The 23240-nt window shown below is 44.3% G+C and overlaps 1 protein-coding gene across 1 annotated transcript; it reads left to right on the forward strand.

The window, feature by feature from the left end:
* The first annotated feature begins 8295 nt into the window (after nt 1–8295).
* On the forward strand, nt 8296–23147 carry Pes1 (pescadillo ribosomal biogenesis factor 1). Its single transcript, XM_046439454.2, has 16 exons — nt 8296–8312; nt 8473–8609; nt 11192–11271; nt 12298–12451; nt 13577–13686; nt 16184–16355; nt 16437–16526; nt 18988–19104; nt 19186–19260; nt 19486–19575; nt 19743–19873; nt 20225–20350; nt 20468–20652; nt 21108–21286; nt 21393–21554; nt 22752–23147. The coding sequence occupies exons 2-16, from the start codon at nt 8586–8588 to the stop codon at nt 22833–22835; spliced, it is 1779 nt and encodes a 592-aa protein (XP_046295410.1). The 5' UTR covers nt 8296–8312; nt 8473–8585; the 3' UTR covers nt 22836–23147.
* The last annotated feature ends 93 nt before the right edge of the window (nt 23148–23240 follow it).

The following is a 23240-nucleotide window of genomic DNA, read 5'->3' on the forward strand; positions in this document are numbered from 1 at the left end:
AATTCCAGCTATTCAGGAGGCTAATGCAGGAGGATAACAAGTTTAAGGCCAGCATGGGCAACTTAGTGAGAACCTACAGAGTGCTTGCCTAGCATGTGCAAGGCCCTGGGTTCAATCCCCAGTACCTTCAAACAAACAAACAAACAAAAAAAGAAATAGAGCCATGAAATGGGAGTGGAACTGGGCTGTTTTAGGTCACATGTTCAGGAAAATGAAAAAGAAAAATGATTAAACTGTTTGGTTCATTATTTCTATTTGAGGTACTATAGTCAGAAAATAAAAATTAGCTTGGAGCCATGCATGGTGGCTCACACCTATAATCCCAGGTCTTTGGGAGGCTGAAACATGAGTTTTGGTCTAGCCTGGGCAAAAAGCAAGACACTGTCTCAAAAAAAAAAAAAAAAAAAAGATAGAAGGGGGTGGGAGAGAGACAGAGAGAGAGAGAGAGAGGTAGAGGGGTATAGAGAGGAAAAAATTATATTGGTATGAGAAAGAAAAAGTCAGCCTGCCTGCATTAGGCTGGTATTACAGGCGTGAATAAAGCCTGCTGCAATATTAACAGGAAACATTATTTTTACCAAGATCATGCATGCTTCAGCTATAAAGTGTCCTAATAACCATGTTTTTTTCTTCTAAATCTACAAAGTATCAGAAATTTGCTCTTTGAAAGTATTTTAGTAAGAATGAAGCTTCCCACTCTTGCCTGTTGGGAGCTAATTCACTTCAACACAGAGAAGAAGCCTCAGAGAAGGAATTTATGGACTCCACATTCCACACCTATCTTAACTTTGTAATTTCCAGGAAAATGGGACTCTGGAGTCAGTTTGCTGTCCAGGCCTAAAGTTGACCCTTCACACACAGCCCTGGTTGCTTTGAGCCTATGGAAAACTGACTGGTTGACATTTCACCCAACTTCACTTCCCCTCAAGTCCTTTAATAGCTTTTGCTTTTTGGGGGTCCATAATTCCTCTGCTGGATGGTCTCCCTCACAGTGATGGGTCAGTACATAGGACTTGTTTTTTTTTTTTCCTGCGGGTTAAGACCTGATTGGGTCAGGATATAGCCTAAGAAATAATTCTAAAGAGAAAAATACAATTGTAGGCATGAAGATGGCATGAGAAGAATGGATATGACAGGTACACAATTGTATTATTGTATGTCATATACTGCTTAAGTAATGGAAAATGTACATTTATTAAACATCTCATTTTAGAGGCCATTTGTAATGAAGACACACCAGAGAGGACAATTAACTATCCTATGGTCACAGTAATCAGTGGCCAAGTCACCTTCACCTGCTTCATGTTGCTTTTCTGAGGAGTCTTCCATTCCTCTATTTTGTGGATATTAACAAATTTTTTTCTCAAAGTTATGTGGAAAGGCAAAAGACCTGGAGTAATCAATGAAACACTGAATAAGAAAAAGGTGGGGGGCCTACACTAGCTATTTTAAGATTTTACAGTAATCAAGATTATATCCATGGGCACAGTGCACATGGATATATTCCCAGCAACTCTGGAGGCTGAGGCAGGAAGTCTATGAGTTCAAGTAATCAAGATGGTGTTGTACTGGTGAAAGAGTAGACAGATTGATCAATGTAACAGAATGGAGAACCCAGAAATAGTTTCATGCAAACAGTCAACTGACATTTTTTTAGTATGAGGATTGAACCCTGAGGGGCTTTACCACTGATCTACATCCCAGTCTTTTTTATTTTTTATTTTGAGACAGTTCTTGTTAAGTTGCTGAAGTTCTCATTAAATTGCTGAGACTGGTCTTAAACTTGAGATCCTCTTGCCTCAGCCTGCTGGGTTGCTGAGATTACAGGTGTATATACCAACATGCCTGGCTCAACTGACATTTTTTTTAAATATTTATTTTTTAGTTGTAGTTGGACACAATACCTTTATTTTATTTATTTTTATATGGTGCTGAGGATCGAACCCAGGACCTCGCATGTGCTAGGTGAGTGCTCTACCACTGAGCCACAACCCCAGCCCTTAACTGACATTTTGATGAAGGAGCAAAGGCAATGAACAATGGAGAAAGGAGAGTCATATGGTCCTGGAACAATTGGAGGTTCACATGCATGTGAAAAAAAAAACAACCTAGAAATATACTTTATAACGTTCATCAAAATTATTAAAGTAGACCTAACTGTAAAACACAAAACTATAAAACTTTAAAAAGAGACAATGGCTTCTTGGCCTCAATACTAAAGACACAGTACATGAAATAAATAACTGATAAACTGGACTTCATTAAAATTAAAAACTTCGTGTTGGGCACAGTGCATATGGATATAATCCCAGCAACTCTGGAGGCTGAGGCAGGAAGACTGTGAATTCAAGGCCAGCTTGGGCAATTTAGTGAGACCCTGTCTCAAAAGATTTTTTTAAAAAATCAGAGGAGCCAGCTGTGGTGGCCCCTGCCTGTAATCCCAGCAGCTCAGGAGGCTGAGGCAGGAGGATTGCAAATTCAAAACCAGCCTCAGCAATTTACCAAGGTTCTAAGTAACTCAGAATATAAATAAATAAATGTCTCTAAATATAAATAAATAAAAAGGGCGGGAGACATGGCTCAGTGGTTGAGCTCCCCTGGATTTACTCCCCAGTACCAAAAAGAAAATAAAAAGGCTGAGGAACCAGGTGTGATGGCACACACCTGTAATCCCGGTAGCTTGGGAGTTTGAGTTAGAAGGATTACAAGCTCAAAGCCAGCCTCAACAATTTAGTGAAACCCTAAGCAACTTAAGAGGCCCTGTCTAAAAAAAAATTTTTTAAAGGTCTAGGGATGTGGTTCAGTGGTTAAGAGCCCTTGGGCTCAATCCCTAGTTAAAAATAAAATAAATTAAGTTAAATTAAAAGGCAGAGGACAGAGTTCAGTGATAGAGCACCCCTAGATTCAATTCCCAGTACTGGGGGGGAGGAAGAACTTCTGTGAATGACCTTATCAAAAGAATGAGAAGACAAGCCATAGACTTGGAGAAAATATTTGCAAAACAGATATCTGATAAAGCACTGTTCACTAAAGTATATGAAGAGCTCTTCAAACACACCTATAAGAAAATGAACAACCCAATTTTAAAAGTGGGAGAAGAACCTGAACAAAGATGATGCAGATGGCAAATAGCATATGAAAATATACTTGACATCTTATGTCCTTAAGGACTTGCAAATTAAAACAGTGAGATACCACTAAATACCAATTAAAATGGCTAAATGTAAAATATTGACAATACCAAACACTGATGAGGATGGGGAGCAACCAGAACCCTTATTCTTTACTGATGAGAATGTAAAACTTTGGCAGATAGTTCAGCAGTTTCTTACAAGGCAAAACACAGTCTAACCATCTGATCCAGTAGTAAACCTCCTAGCTATTTACGCAACTGATTTGAATACTTACACCCTCACAAAAGTCAGCATGTGAAAGTTTATGATAACTTTATTCATAACTGCCAAAATATGAAAGCAACCAAAGTGCTCTAGAATAATGGAATGTAGATGAATGGATAATCAAGTTGTAGTATATCTGTACAATTAAGTATTATTCATTTATTTATTTTGGTACCAGGGATTGGACCCAGGAGCACTGAACCACTGAGCCACATCCCTAGCCCTTTTTAATTTTTTATTTTGAAACAGGATCTCACTAAATTGTTTAGGGTCTTGCTAAGGTTGCTGAGGCTGGCTTTGAATTTGCAATTCTCCTGCTTCAGCCTCCTGAGCTGCTGGGATTACCATACCCGGCACAATTAAGTATTATTTAAATGAAAATGTGATAGAAAGAAATTAGTTATTAAGTCACAGAAAGACATGGATGAAACTTAAATGCATAGTGCTAAGTGAAAGAAGCAAGACTGAAGAAGCAAGTCTACATACTGTATGATTCTAATCGTATAACATTCTGAAAAAGACAAAGCTACAGAGAAGGTAAGATCAGTGATTGGCAGAGGAAAGAAGGTTGACTAGGTGAATTGAGCACAAGGTTTATTTTATTGTTTAGCTATTCTGTGTGATAATATCAGGGTGGATATATAATGCTATGTATTTTTCAACACCTATAGAACTTTACATAGAGTAAACATCCAGTGGTCAACCTCCTAGCTATTTATAAAAGTGCATGGAATTTTTTAAAAAATTTAAGTCACTTAAAAGTTCAGGAGATCCTAATATGGAATGCAGACTGTGACAATCTAACTATATTACAAAAGCATGAAACAACTCACTGAAGGGTGTCATGGGAAAGGGGCTGACCAAACTATGAAAATGAGTGGGGTCTGTAAGAATAAAGGCAAAAGGATCTAGATCTGCATTTAGGCACTATACTCTAGTTGATAAAGTCGTATTCCATGAAGATATGGGTAATAATTCTGATCTTGGAATTAAGCAATTAAGTAAATGATGACAGAGAGTGGAAGGCAGGTTTCTCACTTTTGGGAGTGGGAGTTTATATAAACAAGGGGAGGAGGCTAGAATGACTTATGTGGTAACAAAGTTGGAGACATCAGTATGAACTTGTGTTTAGCTTAATTGTAGATACAGATGGTTACATATAGAAATATTTATCTATATGTGTGGTACAACAGGACAAAATATACACATTTCTTAGCTCTGACAACTCAATCTAGAAGGAATGACTAATCCTGTAGCAATAAGAACACCCAGCATTCATATCTTGGTTTATATTATCATTCTCTTTTAGGAGAAATCAGGCCCATCTGAAAAAATGGCTAACACTAGAGCTGGGTCAAGAAATACAAAAGATGAGGACAGAGTATCTCCATAAATTATTTAGAATTCTTCTACATGGGAGATATGTCTCCTCTGTTTCAGTCATTTCTCTTTATATTTGATTATTCATTTATAAATGGACTCACATATATTTATTTTTTGTTTGGTTATATGTTAATGCTACTTGTTTATTTTGTTACTCAAATTGTTCTACTTTTGGCCATCAAGGGGTTGTTTCATCAATGTGTGAGGAGGTGGGGAGTCATCTCCTTTTCTGGCACCAAAAAAATGCTCCAGAATCAGAGTCTAGAGGTAAACGCATATACCTGTGTCAATTCTCTTGTATTTTTTTCCAATGCTGGGATTGAACCCAGGGTTTTGGACATTCCAGGCAGACACTCTACCACTGAGTTGTTAAATTCCTGGCCAATTTTCAAAAAAGGTGCCAATGTAATTCAATAGAAGGAAGAACATGGGTTCTCACTTCTGATGTTAATTACAAGTTTGGGGGTTCTGTTTGTTCCACAGCTATATACATCTGTCCCAGCAGTGGTACTGTACCTGCTAATCTGGTTGTATCAAGAACTCTTTTCCTTGAGCTAGAAGTCTCAAGTTTCTGCAGTATTGGCATATACCAATTACATATCCACACAAGTTGGGTAAAACCCCCATGCCCTTCACATTTCTTGTCAAAATGCCTTCTGAGCAGAAATAAGCAAAACTAATGTGTGATATAGGAAATCAGTGATTTATTTGAGGGGTAATAACTAGAAGGTCAGGGCAGTAACTGTGTGTGTGTGGGGGGGTATCTTGGGGTGCCATTCATAAATGCTCTACCTCTGAATTACATCCCCAACCTTGTTCATATTGTATTTCCTGATCTGGGTGCTGATTACATTGGTAAATTCCTTTCATAAAAAAAATCATCAAACTGTTCACATATGACTAGTTGTTTTAATCTAGGTCATCTGAGAAGCAGATGCCAAAACAGGATTAGATGTACGAAGGACTGATTGGGGAGAAACCTTGCGAATGTACCTGGGAAAGGAATGACAAGAAGCCAAGAGACCCATGAGTAGGATGCAGGTCTAACCCCTGCAAAGAAGAGTGGAAAGGAAAGAAAAAGTAAGAAATGTCTTAAGATTGCTGTGTAGCAGTACAGCCAAAGTCATTCAATAGAGGAGTCTTGAGTCTCCAAGAAACAAGCCTGCCTTAGTTACCCTTGCTGTGTTTAGTTATTGGCTGAGAGCGGCCCACAGAAGTGTAGCATTAACATGGTGATGGATTTTAGAGCACAGCAACTGGTATTATCAGCTACTGTGATCCCCCCAGTTGGAGAAGACTTGAGAGATCCACTTTCTGGTCATCACAGTCTACCCCTTGCACCCCATTTACTTCTCTGTACAAGGTCAGCTCTAAGGGCTTCTCTTCCTGCGGGAAACCTTAGAAAAGGAGATTATTGGAATGAACTATCACCCCCTCCATGGCAGTTGATCCTGGGGTCCCAACTGGTATTCATCTTCTCTCTCCTGCACTATCTATTCCAGATATGACACTCAGCTCTCAACTTAGCAGATCTTGATGACTTACCCAATGATGTAAACCAAATCTCACATCTAAAGATCCTGAATCGTTGGTATTCCAGACTTTTTCGTGTCATGGTATTTCATGCAGCCATTCAGAATTGAAATGGGTGAAGAGAGTAGCAAGAAGGAGCTACATCACCTGGGTTCCACACATATTGCCTCCTGTTCCAATTATGTAAAAGTAGCCCTAGCTATTCCTGCTGGTCAGGGTCAATTACCCTCCTGGCATGTGATTCCTTTTCATTCTAGTCTCCTTGCTTTCTTTTCTAGTACTGGGCTTAAACTCAGGGGTCTCTACCACTGAAATACATCTTCAAACCTTTTTAGTTTTTATTTTGAGACAGAGTCTCACTAAGTTGCTGAGACTTGACTCAAACTTGCTGTCATACTGCTTCAGCCTCCTGAGTAGCTGAGATTACACCATACCTGGCTAACAGTGACTCCTTTTCAAGTCTACTGGACCTGGTTGCAAGGAAGTAAAAGCACCTAGGTGGTAATCATAATTAATAGGTTAAAGGGATCCATTCTGTATTCCCTGGAAAAAGCATGCCACCTTTGGGGACCAGGATCTCCAATCCTATAGAACCCAGAGTTGCGGGATTGAGAAGCACAATAACCCCCCAATGGGTCTTTGGATTAAGTTGAATGACATCCCATTTTTCAGATTATGTTCTTCTTTACAATTTTTAAGAATTCAAGAAAGTAACAAAGCACTGGACCAAGTACAAGGGTCTTGGTGACTGCCCTGGTCACATGCCCAGGACCACTGTGCCTGCCTCTTGTTCCCTTCATAATCCAGCCACTGCTGCCTTCTCAGGTCATCTCTCTCCTCTTTCCCAATCAAACCATTCATGTTCCAGAGGTAATGGACTTCTCAAAGTTCTCTGAATCTTTTGAAGTTCTTGCTGCCTCTGGCCTGAGTGCTCTGCTCCTTCTTATTTGCCAGCTAATCTTCTTTTGTCCTCAGATTTTGTTGTTAATATTGCAGTTCTGGGGATTGAACCCAATATCTTAGGCAAACTAGGCAAAGCAATCTATCACTGAGCCACAACCCAGCAATCCTCAAGAGTCTTTATGAAACACTCTCCTCAGTCTTCTGCCCCTGGCTTTCCTCAGATCTCTCTGGCGGTTCCTTCTACCTCTTTGCCAACTCACCCTCTACACCCATATCATTTCATGTTTCATTGTTTGTGGAACTGCTGGGTTTTTATTTTAAAGTTGTTCAAAACGAGCATTTACCAGTACTTAATATATTTCTAAAGGGTGACTTCTATGATCATGACCTTGGGCCAGGCCACATTCATAATGGCCTCAAATGTAAACTTTCAAAGCCTTCTCCAAATGAAGTTTGGAGGCTCCAAGAAAGAAAACACAAAAACCATTAAAATTGTATTTACTACTCAGACCACACCACCTACAACTGGTGGTTTAAAACACAATCAAACTTGTTGCTGGGGGAGGCGGAAATTATTTGTTTTCCTTGATAAAAACTTGTACCACCGAGTACAAATGTCAAAGAAATATTTATGTAATTATCTATTGAAGGACAGAATATGGAATTTCCAGGTACAAATTAAAAGCTCAAATGTGTCAAATATACATTTGAAATATACCACGAATTCCGTAACCCTGCTTGGCCTTTCGTCAAGTTTCAGTGCATTGCTAAGGCTCAGAAAATCGAAGTGGTTCCTCAGGTCTCTCTATCTTTGAGAGGAAAAAAAGTATAATTTTCCTCTATTTTGTCCTCCCAAGTACGAAGGAACCAAAGGGAAGCCCAAAGAGACGAATCCAGCGCAGCCTCCTCTCAGTAGCTCAAGCCGGGGTCCACCAGCGCCTAGCAACCGTTGCCATGACAACCCAACTCACGTCAGGAACTACCGAGTGAGTCACTCCTCTGCATCCCAGAAGGCACCGCGCTGTCTCCAGACCTTCCGCCCCCTTCCATCCCAATATGCAACGGGGCTCACATGGGCAAGCGATCATCATCAGGGTGATTATAAAAATGCCTTAATTTCATCATTTTTAAGCGCTTAAACTGCCATAACAGATTGACGGACGGGAAATATATCAAAATAATGGCCTAAATGATTTAGAGATTTTAGTTATAATTGTCGAGGACAAAAGTACACTAATTTCTTGGATTTTCACAGGCATCTTATTGGGCAGCTCTAAAGGACTGACGGCGTGGGGTCCTCGGGGCCCTAGCGGGAGGAAGTGGAGCTGTCTGTCGGTTCCGCGCTTGTCGGCCTCTCAACGTGGAGCCATGGGAGGCTTGGAGAAGAAGAAGGTGAGTGGGTGAGCGAGAGAGACACCAGGGTTCCCGGGGGATTAGAGACTGGGGGGTCGCAGAGCCTACCCTCGTCTCTTTCTCCGGTCTTGTCCCTTGTGGGAACAGAAACGGTAGGATCAAGGTGACGGGAGATAGCTGCGAAAAGGGTTCCAGTATGGGCGAGAATTGCCGTATTAGTTCGGAGAACTGTGAAGTTCTTTTTTGTTGGAAGAATTGTGAGGGTTGATTTTTCTAACTTCATAACTTCACCCCTAAAGTGATATAGGCCTCCAAAAGACCCCTACCATAATTGTAGCATAAAAGCTTCTCTGCTTTTCAGCAAGATTTTTACAAAGGATGCCAGCAGGATTTTTGCAGGGAGTTCACTGTGGTGTGAAGCTCCTCTTTCTTATAAAAGGTAGGTTTGCAGTCAAGCTTGTTGCTGTGCAAAACAAAGAACAAAAAACAATTTTTTTTTCTGTTTTCTTTGGTAAAAACGTACGACTGAGCATAAATCTCAAAGAATTTTTGGACCCAGAAATTAGCCCCCTCTTGACCGCTGCAGCTTAAATAAAACTGCTTTCTGCAAATTCCTGGATATCTGACCATAGATTGTTAAATGTGTCACGAAGGAAGCCAAGGAGGGATACGGGTGGATAATGTAAAGATGCTTATTTCAGTTAGCGTTGTCTTAGAAGTTCTCTTAAAGGCACACATTTCAGTTGAAATCTGGAAGATCAGAACACCTTGGGTGGGTTCTCGGACTTGGGAGTGTTTGGCAAGCAAGCCAGGCAGTGAAAACTAACTGCCAAAAGCTAGACATTGACATGCTTGGGATATAGGAAATAAGGGAAAATGGCTTTTGGTGGGGTTGGGCAGGGGCTGTATCATGTAAGACCTGTAAGCAACAATGAAGAGCTTGGAATTTATTCTAAGACAAGTAGAAACCAAGAGTAACATGATCAAGTTTTTCAATGAGTTGTTCTTGTTGCTGAATGGAGAATCACCTCAGTGACATGAAGAGATTGGGAAGGGAATGAGATGAGGAAAATGCACTTGGCTCCGTTGTGTCCTTTGGTTTTAAAGTTTCTGTTGCTAATTTGTTTTTAACCTAACACCCTACTGGGTATCCAGTAAGTGCTAGCCGTTGGAGCTACAAAGATAGAAGATGGAAAACCTACCCTTGAGATGCAGATATGTGAATAAATCAGTATGCGCCTTTCAAGCTATGTCAGACATTTTGGGATAGAATGGGCAGTGCTGTGTGTTGTGGAATGTTTAGCAACATTGCTGAACCGCTACCCACTAAATATCAGTAGCATTCAACAACCAAAAATGTTTCCACCCGTTATATTAAAATCATCCTGTAGAGAACGATTATCCCCTTAACATTTAAAGGAATAAGCATGGTGATATAGATGCATGTAGCATAGGACAATAGAAAACACTACTAATGAAATTGAACTTCTTGAAAAAATTGATGCTTATTTCCAGGACTTAGCATGGGCCTGACCCCAATAGACAATTAATGTATGGAGGAAAGAATGAATGGTCTGTTTCATGGTTATAGAGTTATAGACTCCTGTCTATAGGTTTTGCTTTTTGGACCTATTGAGTAAGATCTTGCTTGGAAAGGACACTTGTGGTTAGCATTATAGGGTGTTTGGTACAGTGTACTACTTCTCTCTATCAGAGTTACAGAAGCGTGAGTGAGGCAGCATCCTAGCACTACAGATACCCAGGTGGTTGCACAAGGCAGCATGCTTCTTGGGGGCAGGTAGAGATCAGGCCTTTTGTTTTTATTGCCTCATGACATCTAGCTTAGTACTTGAACATAGTAGAGAACCAGTTATTGTGTTAAGTGAATAAGGGAAGGGAGAGGCTGTGTGGCTTAGGACATTCATTTTCAACCCAGGTGATATCCCCAAGAGAGCAAGACTTGCTTGGGTAGTATCTTAGATATTACAGTGATTGGTGGTCCCCCCTCAAAGGACCATATTTTATAAGTAGATGTGTGGTACTAACATTTCATGGGGATGTGGGAAAGAAGGGGTGATTGGTGGTAGGGGTTTATAATAGTGAGGAAGGGGGAAGGAATTGAGAGTGCTGGGTTGGTGGTTAGGTGTATAAGCTCTGGACTCAGACCTGAGTTTGAAAACCAGCCCCAGTTCTGAAAAAGCTGTGTGACTTGGTAATTTATTTTACTGAGCTTATTTCCTACTCTGTGAAATGTGGGTTCTAATGGCACCCACCTCACAGATTGTGGGGATGAAATGAAATAATATGTGGAATCACTAGTTGTACTGGCTAATATTTAGAACTAGTACTAAATACTTGGTCTAGCATCTAATTTTCAGCAACCTCATAGTCCCTGGCATCATGCTGGAGACATGCTGGATATGTGTCCTCTACTGCAAATTATAAGGACAGTGCAAGAAAGCTCATTCAAACAGGTCAGCTTCCTTCCTACAGCAGTACCCATTCCAAAAGCATCTTGACTACTTATTCAGACTGATAGTTGCCTCTGGAATTGGGTCCAGAGTTCAGTGTCAGTCACTTCCATTGTTGCTAATGGAGAATTGTTTTTTTCCCTCCCCAAGTATGAACGAGGCTCTGCCACCAACTACATCAGTCGAAACAAAGCCCGGAAGAAACTGCAGCTAAGCTTGCCTGACTTCAGGTAGGGTTGGAGAGGAATGGAGTAGGGGTCTTCGGGGAGCATCAACAGTGAACTGCGTAGTGAAAACTCAGCTGCCTCTGCCTGGAATTCTGGTATTCCTTCTTTTCTTTAATGAACTGTGCTTTGCCAGGTGTGGTCTGAGGGGAAGCTGGAGGAAAACTTTGTTTTCAGAATGGGCTGCTGGATCTTTGCCTCTTACTCCCTCCCTTCTGGCAGGAGAGACCCCTGATCCTGACAGCCTGTGGGCCCTGTTATTGGGCTGACCTTGATCTCTGCAGCCTCCTCTGGCCCACTTTTAGTTCTTTACATGTGCTCAGTTCTTTCTGACCTTATGGTCTTCATGTAAACTCTTAAATGTTCATCCTTCTACCTTTTATATGGCTGAAAAATTTATTTCTTAGGCAGGCCTTTCCTAACTTAGGTGTCTGACAGCTCCTCTCCTGTCAATATCCTGTTTGCTGCTGGGCACAGTGGTACATGCCTATAATCCCAGCAACTCTGTATGCTGAGGCAGGAGGATCACAAGTTTAAGACCAGCTTGGACAACTTAGTGAAACCTTGTCTCAGAAAAAATAAGCACATAAAAATAAAGTAGCTTAGAAAAAAAGTAGCTCAGTGGTGGAGTGCCCTGAATACCAAAAAAGAAAGAAAGGGGAAGGGGAAGGGAAGAAAAATCCTGTTTGTTTCCATTATGGTACTTGTGGCAGTCTGCATTATGTATTCATGAACTTGGGATCATCAGACTCCTATAGTAGGATGTGAGGTTCTTAAGGGAAGGGTCCTTAAGCACTGTTGATTTCCAGACCCAGCTGTGGCTGTTACTTCTCACAATTTTTTAATTTAATTTTTTTCTTTTTTTAGTTGTAGTTGGACACAATACCTTAATTTTATTTATTTATTTTTATATGTTGCTAAGGATCGAACCCAGTGCCTCACACATGCTAGGCGAGTGCTCTACCGCTGAGCCACAACCCCAGCCCCTGCTTCTCACCTTTATTGACATAATGAATAGTTTCTGTTTTACAGGCGATTATGTATCCTGAAGGGCATTTATCCCCATGAGCCCAAACATAAGAAGAAAGTTAACAAGGGCTCCACAGCAGCCCGAACTTTTTACCTTATCAAAGACATCAAGTTTCTCCTCCATGAACCCATTGTCAACAAGTTCCGGGAATACAAGGTGAGGCCTGGGCTCTAGTATCTGGATGGATCCTCATTGTAGCTCTGTGACTCACAACTGTGAATTTGGGCAAATTGCATACTCTCTCTGAGCAACCCTGTATAAAAGAGGTCATTCTATCTTAAAATGATATCACAGGAATTCACTGAGATTACATGTTTAGAACATTTGCACAGAACCTTAAAATGATTAGTGCTTTACCTGTTAACAGTTTTCTCTGATTCTGAAAAAAATCAAATTTTTTTGCTCCAGAGCCAAAGATGGTGCTTTTTATGCCCAAGGAAACAGCCTTGATTCTGGTTCCTTGAGATTGTTCCCATGAGACAAAGGCTTCCATTCCACAGATAGATATTTTTAAATGCTCACATGCCACCAGGGGAGCAGAAACTTAATTCTACCAAAAGTCCAGAGAATTGAAAGACTCCCTTGTGCTGCCAGCAGAGCCTGACTGAAGAGTGGGGTGCCATCTGGTGGCCCACAGGAAACAGGGCAGCAGTTGTTGATAGGTTTTGTAGCTTCATAAACTCACTGTGTAAGAAGTGGACCCATGTGGGAGATGGCTATTTCAGAGTTGCTATTTATACTCTCAGATAATGTTTGAGCTTCTGAGGGATGCTGGGGCCTGAACAGAAGTCTTAGAGTGAAGACATCTGTTGATTTGGAAGACTTGGCCCCATGATTGGCCTTGGCTACCCTTTTCTGGATGACTCAGTACTACACATGAACCCACAAATGGTTTATGCCAGTGCAGACAGAAGTTGGGAACAAAGGCCAGCCTTTCTGACCTACCTCAATGACAGGTCACTTGTTCTTTCTTTTTAATTGAAAAATGAGACTGATATGCCTTGCCTTCTTCCCATGTGAACATGCTGTGTCAGCACATTTTTGTGGCTATCCCTATGCCTTGTCAAGAGGGGTGCGTGGTTGAGCTCTGGTCATTATCATGGTCATTATCCATTATCATTTAGTCTACTGTTCCATGGAGTTGGCTGTAGTGCAAATCCTGGGCTGAGGGGACTGATTGCACAGGCACACAGCATGGCTAGCTAGGAGGTAGTGAGTTCTTCAACCCAGCATATCCATCTTCCATGGCCTTACCATCAGTTGTCCCTTTCTCTCTTCCAGGTATTTGTTCGGAGGCTTCGGAAAGCCTATGGGAAGAGCGAGTGGAACACTGTAGAGCGCTTAAAGGACAATAAGCCCAGTTATAAACTTGACCATATCATCAAGGAGCGGTGAGTTGGTGCCCCTCAGAACCCTGCTGTCTGTTTGTCACTGCTAGGCTCAGTCATAGCACTGAGGATACAGTGGCAGACAAACTCAAGATCCTGCTCACAGAGCTTGCCTCCTTTGGGAGTAGGCAGACCAAAAAGCAGACTGACAATTCACTATTATAATGATTTAAGTTTTACTGAGTGCCACAGGGAAGGTATGTTAGTTATACCTTTGCCAGGAGGTCTGCCTGAAGGGAGTATTTCAGCCAATAAGAGGAAGCTTGTTCCAAGTAGAGACAACAGTAAGTACAAAGGCCCCATGATAAGAGAGCTCTGGACTGCACATGGGGTATGTGGTGAGAATCAGAGGCATCACAAGACCCTCTGGGTTTATCCATTTCTCGCCCAGACTTCTCATTTCTGAGAAATTCAGCGGCTAAATCAATGATCTTTTTGACTATATCCTCATTCGTCCCTTTTTAACTTTTATTTTGAGACAGGTCTCACTTCCACAGTTGGGCTGGGATGCTTTTGGTTTCTAGAGAGTAGAGATCAAGGTTACAGCTAATACCCTATAATGTCCAAAATAGTCTCCACAACACAGAACAGTCTGGTCCAAAATGCCAGTAGTGGTAAAGTAGATAAACCCTGGACTAATGAATGTCAGTCTTTTCTGGTTTGATGGCCCAGGCACACTTAGCTCCAGAATAGATAGGCTTGTCTTCATATTAGGTTCAGTTATGGGCTATCACTGGAGGGGCCCTGGACTAGGAACTAGACAGCTTGTGTTCTCACTCCATCCCTGTGGACCCATGAGCTGATCAATCAGAGAACTATTCTTACTCAGGGACTCTGAGCAAGTTCTTGTCACTAACAGAGAGATGATGTTAGTTCCTGTCCAGCCTATAACACAGCTGTTAGTGTGGAATAGATTTTTTAAAAACACACAAGACTAGGCATAGTGGCACACACATGTAACCCCAGTGACTTGGGAGGCTGAGGCAGGAGTATTGAAAGTGTGAGTCCAGCCTTAGCAACTAAATGAAGCCCTAAGCAACTTAGTGAGACCTGTCTCACAATAAAAAAGGGCTGGGAATGTGGCTTAGTGGTTGAGTGCCCCTGGGTTCAATCCCTGATATCAAAAATAAAAAAAAGAAGTGCCTGGAGATGACTAGTGCCCTTTCTACAAAGGGCCTTGGTGTTGGGTTTGTCTGCAAAGTAGAGAGTTAGGAAACTGGGGTGCCAGAGGATCTTGATTGAGGTTCCTGCCTCTGCACCAAGAACCCAAATAGCTCTTCAACTGTTTCCTCACGACACATCCCTCTTCAGGCCTTTTCCCCTGTCTTGGCCTGGATTTGTAGACCTGGTAGACCTCTCTTGACTTGTTGCCCTTCAGAGTCATATATGAAATAGCAAAGCTCTTCCAAAGGAAGCTTCCTGGAAGGTGATTTGGGTGCCAGAAAATCTGGGAACTGCTTTGGTTGGGGATGGAGGCTTGAAACCCTGCCCAGGGCATTTTAAGGAAGTTATAAGGACCCAGGGTTTTTTGTTTATTTTGTGTTAGAATCAGATTTATCTTTTTTCCCCACATTTTAAAATTGTTGCATTGTACTTGTATGTAATGGTGGGATTTGTTAGTTGTGTGTACATGCACACAATATAGCAATATAATTTGAAAGGGCCCAGTTTTAAAGCAATAGTCTGGTCTAGCAATGTCATTTTCAGATAAAGCTGGATGATCCCAACTGACCTGCCCAAGGTCAGTGGGACTTATTTGCCCAACGCAATGGGACTTATTTGTGGTTCAGTTTTCTCTATTCCCTGCACCTCAGACCCTCAGCTTGACAGCCATACAGTGGTAGATCTCTCCCAAGTTGACCTCTTCTCATCAGTTTCCTCATTTGCCACAGAATTCCTAGAAATATGTTCTTCCTCTTCCTGGCCTAGATCTCAATTCCAGCATTTTACCCATAGTTCTAATTGGTTCTAACTGATTTTTTCAACTAGACAGGTCTGGGCGATATGAGCAAGGACGACAGCCCATTCTGGTGACCTGTGACCAGGCCTAGACACAGATGCTGCTGAGGGAAGCAACCCCATCTGGCTTCCTAGCCTACTAGGGCAGCTTCCCATTTTTCCATTTTCTACTGTGGATCTCCCAATAAATTTTCTTTGAACTAAAGGTTCTACCTTCAAAAAGAGAGAGCCACTAACTCATTCTGCCGTCATTTACAACAAAATATGAAAGGGTCAAGGCTGGGTATTTGGTGTCTCCAACTGGGATTTCCCTGGTCCTCAGAGCTCTATGGGCATATTCTGGTTCAGTGCTTCTTAGGGCTGTTCCTAGGGCTGTATCTGGCTATCAGGAAGCTGGTGTAGCCATATTAAGAGGTGGCAGTGGTTAGACCTGTTTGGGGAACATGGCCCTGGGGTAGCTGACAGGGTAGAACAAAGAGGCCAGGACCCCTTTAGACTCTAGCTGAATGAGCTCATGAACTCTGCTCTCATGGCCCTGCAGGTACCCCACATTCATCGATGCTCTGCGGGACCTGGATGATGCCCTATGCATGTGCTTCCTCTTTTCTACCTTCCCACGAACAGGCAAGTGCCATGTGCAGACCATTCAACTATGCCGCCGGCTTACTGTAGAATTCCTGCACTATATCATCACTGCCCGTGCTCTGCGCAAGGTGAGCCCTTAGGATCCTTCCCTTGGCCCATCCCCTGTCATCTGAAGGTTTTCACCATGCTGTCTGCTCCCTCTCCTCTAGGTCTTCCTGTCCATCAAAGGCATTTACTACCAGGCTGAAGTGCTGGGGCAGCCCATCGTGTGGATCACACCCTATTCCTTCTCCCATGATGTGAGTATGCCTGTGGGGAGGGGTTTGTGCTAGCTCCTACACTAATGTCCATGTAAGATTGGTAAGGAGTGGGGCAGAGTCTAGCACTTGCTGGGCTCCTAATTAATGCCTGCTGGTGGGGAGTGGAGTGGGATGGGTGAGAAGTGTGTCACACAGAGCAGTAGCACTCTTCATCACATGGTCCATCTTAGAATTTTCAGTGTGATATATATACTCAAGACCTGAACATTAATCATAATTAAGAAGAGGAGCCCCCAAGCCTGCCCAGCTCTAGCCATACCACCCAGATGACAATGGATATGTTCACTTCTTTGTGCTTCCACTGTCAGCCTTGCAAATAAGATTTAAGGGAGAAAAAAAACTTGAAAGGGCCTGGTATTTGGCTCTTTGGGGTCAAATGAACAGTGAGCAGCTCCGGGGGTCGTGTCTGTTGCCTGAAAAGTAGCAAAGCCTTTTCCCCTCTCTGCTATAGGCAACTGCTATGGGCAACCAGAGTTATTGGCCTTTCCCTCTTCATCTGTCCTATCTTCTTCCTTTCTTCCTTCCTGCCTTCCTCTTTGGCTCTCTCTGTCCTTCCTTCTCTCTGATGTCCCACCCCCAAGCTGCTTTACTTCTGCCCTTCCTCCTCTGCCTCATCCCTCCCACAGCCTGGAGGACAGAGTGATGTTGGGGAGGGGAAATGCCAGAGAAGCACTTAGTGCATGACACTACCTCTTGCTGATCTTTCTTTAAGTCTTGGGAATTATTGAAAGGGCCCCACTGAGAGAAATCCTGGTTTTGCCTCTTGTGGAGGCATTGTTAGCTTCTAGCCTTCCATGTTGGTTGGTCTTAGTTGGTGTTGCAGATGACTTCTTGGTTCTGTGTCCTGCACTTGGCCATCTTCCTGCTTGTTCAGTGAGCAGGAACTGGTTCCTCCACAAAGAGCAGAAGTAGCAGCCTGGCTGTGCTGAGCTTCCCGCTGGGTTATCATGTGCTGTAGCATGAGCCAGGGGCCGCCGCCACTCCCCCCCCCCCCCCGCCCCTTGCAAGGGCTGGAACCTATTCTGACTGCAGTACAGTGTGTTGGTGCTTGGTGGTATGGTTGCAGGCTGTGGGTGAGACAGGCTTGGCCTTTAACAGTCCCTATTCCCACTCCCTGGGGTTCTAGCTTGGGCAACCAGTTATTGACCCTTCCCTCTTTCCCTCTTTATCTGTCCTGTCTTCTTCCTTCCTTCCTGCCTTCCTCTTTGGCCCTCTCTGTCCTTCCTTCTCTCCGATGTCCCACCCCCATGCTGCTCAGACTGGTCTTTGTGTGCCCTCCTGAGTGGTGAATAGGGCCCTGTGGAAGACCAGCCTCCACACAGCTGGCCCTGGGGGAAGGGCATGGGCCACCCATTCCTCCTCCTTCCTTGGCCAGCTTGCTTCCTCTGCTTCCTCTAAGCAGAGGATGGGTGACCGGTTGTAGTAGGTGCCCTGGTATGCCTTTCCCCAGAGTAGCCAGTGCTGGGTGCATAACTGTGGGACTCAGGTTGGTAACAGTAGTGGGGGCAGGGCATGCCATGATGTGGAAAATAGAGTTGGTGACCACATTTCCACCAGGCAGACCCTCCACGCTACAGGTCACTGCCTGGCAGCTAGATGGAGGAACAACTCAAAGAGTTATGGGCACACCCATGATAGAGGGGATATTGTGATCATTACCAGTTTTGACATTTCTTGAAAATTCTTCTATGTTGCAGGAGGTTGGGTTGGCCTCCCTGGATTTAGAGGGTAGGACCATTTGAGACTTTAGGTATTTTGGTCCTTGTTTTAGATCAACTTCTCAAGGGCAGAGATAAGTCCCTTCCATGTCTCCTGCTTATTGAGTTGGTAGTTTGTGAGGGTGGCTGTGCCTCGGTCTCTAAGCAAGTAGTTACTCTGCCTGTTATTTTCCAAGAGCTCTTAGGGTGCCAAGCTGGGCTAGCAGCCCCAGCGGCCCCAGCCTATTCTTAGGTCCTCAGGCTATGCTTTTGTATGCTGTTGCCAGGGTGTACTTGGGCTTAGTTCTACCTACCCACTATCTGTCCCCACCTGGCTTTGGACTTTCCAGGGCACCTTTGTCTGGGCTGTAGACTATTCTGGCCTCAGAGTATACCTTCCTGGTGCTCATAGCTGGCCCTGGAGCAGACATATGACAGATTGTGGGGTGGGTGATAGAGAAGGCTTGACCTCTGTCCAGGTTGGGAAAGGTGGTCTTTTCAAGGACACAAGTCTGCACTGAGACTTGAAGGATGAAAGGGAGACCTGGGGGCAGGGGCAAGGAAGGGCCAGCCAGTCATGGGAATAGCATGGTCCAGTTTTTCTTTTCTTATTCCTGGATCCTCCTTTATCACATGGTGGTTTGGGAAACCCTTGGGACCCCTATCCAGAGCTGCATTTATTCCCAGAATGCTCTTCGTAGGGGTGTGGCTGCACTGCTGATGCCTCTCCTGTGCCCCCCTAGCACCCAACAGATGTGGACTACAGAGTCATGGCCACCTTCACTGAGTTCTACACCACCTTGTTGGGCTTTGTCAACTTCCGCCTCTATCAGTCCCTCAACCTCCACTATCCCCCAAAGGTAGGGCCCCAGTCCTTCTCTCCCCATATGAGTGAGGGGTCATGGGTGTCCTTTTCTCTCTAACCTTCCACTTGCACTCAGCTCGAGGGTCAGGCCCAAGCAGAGATGAAGGACAGTGAGGGCGTCTATGCATTGGACTCTGAGAGCTCTATGGAGGTGAGAGAGGTTTCAGGGACGTTATCCCTACATCTCCCCAGAAGGGTGGTCCCTGTCCCCAACATGTCTGGGGTTGTAGTGGGTAGGGTGGGTGGTCTTGGCTTGCCCTCAGATCCTGGACCCATAGGTGGTCCAGAGGTGTTGCAGTTCCCCCTTCCCACCCTGGCCACTCATTTAGACAAGGTCCCCTACCTGCAAGTAAGCAGCCCTGCTTCTATCCTTTAGAAACTAGCAGCCCTCAGTGCCAGCCTAGCCCGTGTGGTGGTACCTGCCACAGAGGAGGAGGCTGAAGTGGATGAATTTCCTGCTGATGGGGTGAGCATGGCACTTCCTTCTAGAATGGCAGTGGGACAAGGAATGGGGGCCAACATCTGGAAGCTGTAGGATCTACAAAGAAGCTAAGGAGGGGGTTTTCTCTAGTCCCTGCCCTCTAGTTGTGTTGGTGCCTCTGGTGATGGCAAGGTCTGGTTCCTCCTTGGCAGGAGATGGCAGTGCAGGAAGAGGATCGCAGGAAGGAGCTGGAGGCACAGGAAAAGCACAAGAAGCTCTTCGAGGGCCTAAAATTCTTCCTGAATCGTGAGGTACCCCGTGAGGCTCTGGCCTTCATCATCAGGTAGGAGGGCTCTCAGGTTGGCCCACAGCACTGGCCCTGCCACAGTCTGGTCTTGGTTCTGCCCATCAGTAACATCAAATGGTGTATTTTCACTTTTTACAAATTAGTGCTTAGAGATTACTCAGCATGGCACTGAAGCACATAGGAAGCATTCAACCAAGGGCAAAGCTGCCATCAGGTTATTACCAGTCAAGGTCCCTCATGGGCCAAGACTGGAAGTATCTGTATAGATCTGGAGTGGGACAGGGCAGGTATATTGTAGAGGGGTAAATTTATAGATCAGGTGGCCAGTGAGTCTAGGGCAAGCAACTCATACCTGGGGATACTTTTGGGCTCTCCTTGTGCCTCTAGGAGTTTTGGGGGGGACGTGTCCTGGGACAAGTCTCTGTGCATTGGAGCCACCTATGATGTCACAGACTCCTGCATTACCCATCAGATTGTTGATCGACCTGGACAGCAAACCCCTGTCATTGGCAGGTAAGCCCCCGAGACTCTGCTTTACATTTTAGGAGAGTTCTATCTTAAAGGCCCTTGGAATGCAGTGGGGCCTCAGGTTGCTGCCTTGTGACCTGTCTTTGCTGGCCACTCTACTAGGTACTACATACAGCCACAGTGGGTGTTTGACTGTGTGAATGCCCGACTCCTCCTCCCTGTGGCAGAATACTTCCCTGGGGTGCAGCTGCCCCCACACCTTTCACCTTTCGTGTCTGAGAAGGAAGGAGATTACATCCCACCTGAGAAGCTTAAGCTGCTGGCTTTGCAGCGGGGAGAGGACCCAGGTGAGTGAAAGAGTACTGGGTGGCAGGGTGGATGGGCTCCTTTGGATGGTCTGGGCCCCTGGGCATGAGCTGTCCATTTCCCTTTACTGTAGAGTTGGCAAGCAGGGAACAGGGCAGAACAGAGTGGAAAGCCCTTTGAACCTATCTTTGGAGTAAGGCATAGGAAAAGGGGACATTTGTATCTTACAGTCAAGTGTTACTTGATTCATTCAGATGAACTGAGCAGAAAGATCTGGGGTTGTCATCAGTCTTCATGTAGAAGGTGACTGAGTTCAGGAGTTGGGGGAGTGTCCTTTGAGGGCAGCTGGGGCTTTGGAGAGGAGTCAGAGGGGACTACAGTGAGGAAAGCCTTGAACTGTCTTTGGAATATCTGCAGATGGCAGGGTTCAGAGGGTGGTGCTTGGGGCCTGTCCTCACCTGGCAAGAGAAAGCAGATTCCTACCTGCTGTTTGTAGGAAACTTGGAAGAGTCTGAAGAGGAAGAAGAGGAGGAGAAAGAAGAGGAAGAAGACATTGAAGGTGATGGCAATGAAGGGGGAGAAAATGAAGAGGAGGAGGAAGATGCGGAGGCTGCTTCAGAAAAGGAGGAAGAGGCCCATCTGGCAGCCCTGGAGGACAAGAGGATGGAGGCAAAGGTATGGCAATGCTAGACTGGGGCACTGTCTGGGAAGCAGCCCCACTTGCCTGGAAGGGCAGGAGCCAAAGGACCCATACCCATGAGCACCCACTCTCTGTCCTCAGAAGCCCAAGGTGATGGCAGGCACTGTGAAACTGGAAGATAAGCAACGACTGGCCCAAGAGGAGGAAAGTGAAGCCAAGCGTCTGGCTATTATGATGATGAAGAAGCGGGAGAAGTACCTTTACCAAAAGATCATGTTTGGCAAGAGGCGCAAAATCCGAGAGGTAAGTTGCTCTTGTCACTTGAGACTTGGGTGTGTCCACCATAGGTGGCTGTGAGGTGAACTCAGAGGCTGGTGGGCTGTCCTCGGAAACAGCACTCTGGGTCACTCCTAGCCTTTTCCTGAAAGCCACACTCAGGGCTTTCATCCCCTTCCTGTTCCCAGCTGTTTCTGAATCTCAGATATGGGAACAGAGCTATCCCAGCAGACTTGGGAGGTTTTTGTTAAGCTTTATTTTCTTGTTCACAAAGCCACATATGCTCATTTAAAAAAAGAAAAAAAATTGTGCAGCCATAACTGAGTAAAAGATGACACAGTAATAGATCATTCCTGCGCCCTGCAGGTTTCTCTTGTGCACATAACCTTAGGGAAGCAGTATTCTATGTATAGATTGTTTTAGTTTGATTTTTTTCATTTAATCATAATGTGGACTTCATGACATTGTGCACCACAAAAACCTGTCTCCTACTGATGGGATTATTTTTTCCTATTTTTCAGTCATTCTCAGTAAACATCCCTGAGCAGGTCCCTGACCTTCTCAGAATATTTCTGCAGTTTAATATTTTTTTTTTTTTTTTGGTTGATAGACCTTTATTTCATTTATTTGTTTGTTTGTTTATTTATTTATTTGTAGTGCTGAGAATCAAACCCAGTGCCTCAGACACGTGAGACTGGTGCTCTACCACTAAGCCATACCCCCACCCCTGCAGTCTAAATTCTTAATAGCATAATTGCATAGTTGTCAAATATCTATTGCCTAGTGGTCTGTGGGAAGACTTCCCTTTGCACCCTCCTTGCCGTCTAGTTGAAGTTTGAAAGGTGTCAGACTTGGCTTTCTAGAGGGTTCTGAGAATCTAGGAGTTTATAACTAAAGATTTATGGACCCATAAAATAATAAAGAGTTGTAAAGGCAAGGGGGAAGGTCTGTTTTCTTACCCTTAGGTAAATCAGATATTTTCCCGTGGTAATTTGCTTGTCAGCTTTGCTTTTTAAGAGGTAACCCGGAGCTAGGGTTGTGGTTCAGTGGTAGAGTGCTCGCCTCACATGTGTGCGGTCCTGGGTTCTATCCTCAACACCACATAAAAGTAAATAAATAAAATGAAGAGGTAACCCTATGTAGGAGGAGGGCGATCCCCTTCCCCTGTCTTCCCTTACTCCCAAGTTCCCATCCCTAGCCTTACCTCTCCCTTCCTTCTCACAGGCTAACAAACTGGCAGAGAAGCGGAAAGCCCACGACGAGGCTGTAAGGTCTGAGAAGAAGGCCAAGAAGGCGAGGCCTGTTTGAGTGCCAATGGAGGCCATGTTCTGGCAGCTGGAGAAGACAGTGACAGGCCAAGGGACCGCTTTTTATTCCCTTCCTTCTCCCTGACAGCTCTGGTGTCCTTTCACTCTGACAGGGTTTATGGGCAGCCCTGGCCTCCTTTCTGCTGGTGGCTGGGCAGAGAGAGGTTCTAGAGCCTGATCGGCCCTTCACTTGCTGCCTCTGTTTTCCTTGGCAACCCCCACCATATGTCGACCTGTGATTCTCAGAGTGCTGTGATAGGGTGAAGATGGGGGAACTTTTGTTATTTTGTTATTAAACACTGAACTTCGGCAATCAATTGGTTCTATATTCAGGAGCCTTCTGGGATTGGAGAAGGGCCACCTGGCACTCTGTACTATAAGCTGGGCCAACCCTGGTTGTTGACCA

This window comes from Marmota monax, unplaced genomic scaffold (assembly GCF_021218885.2).
Source record: "Marmota monax isolate L192 unplaced genomic scaffold, Marmota_monax_Labrador192_F-V1.1 WCK01_AAM20220418_F8-fsc00253, whole genome shotgun sequence".
NCBI lineage: Eukaryota > Metazoa > Chordata > Mammalia > Rodentia > Sciuridae > Marmota > Marmota monax.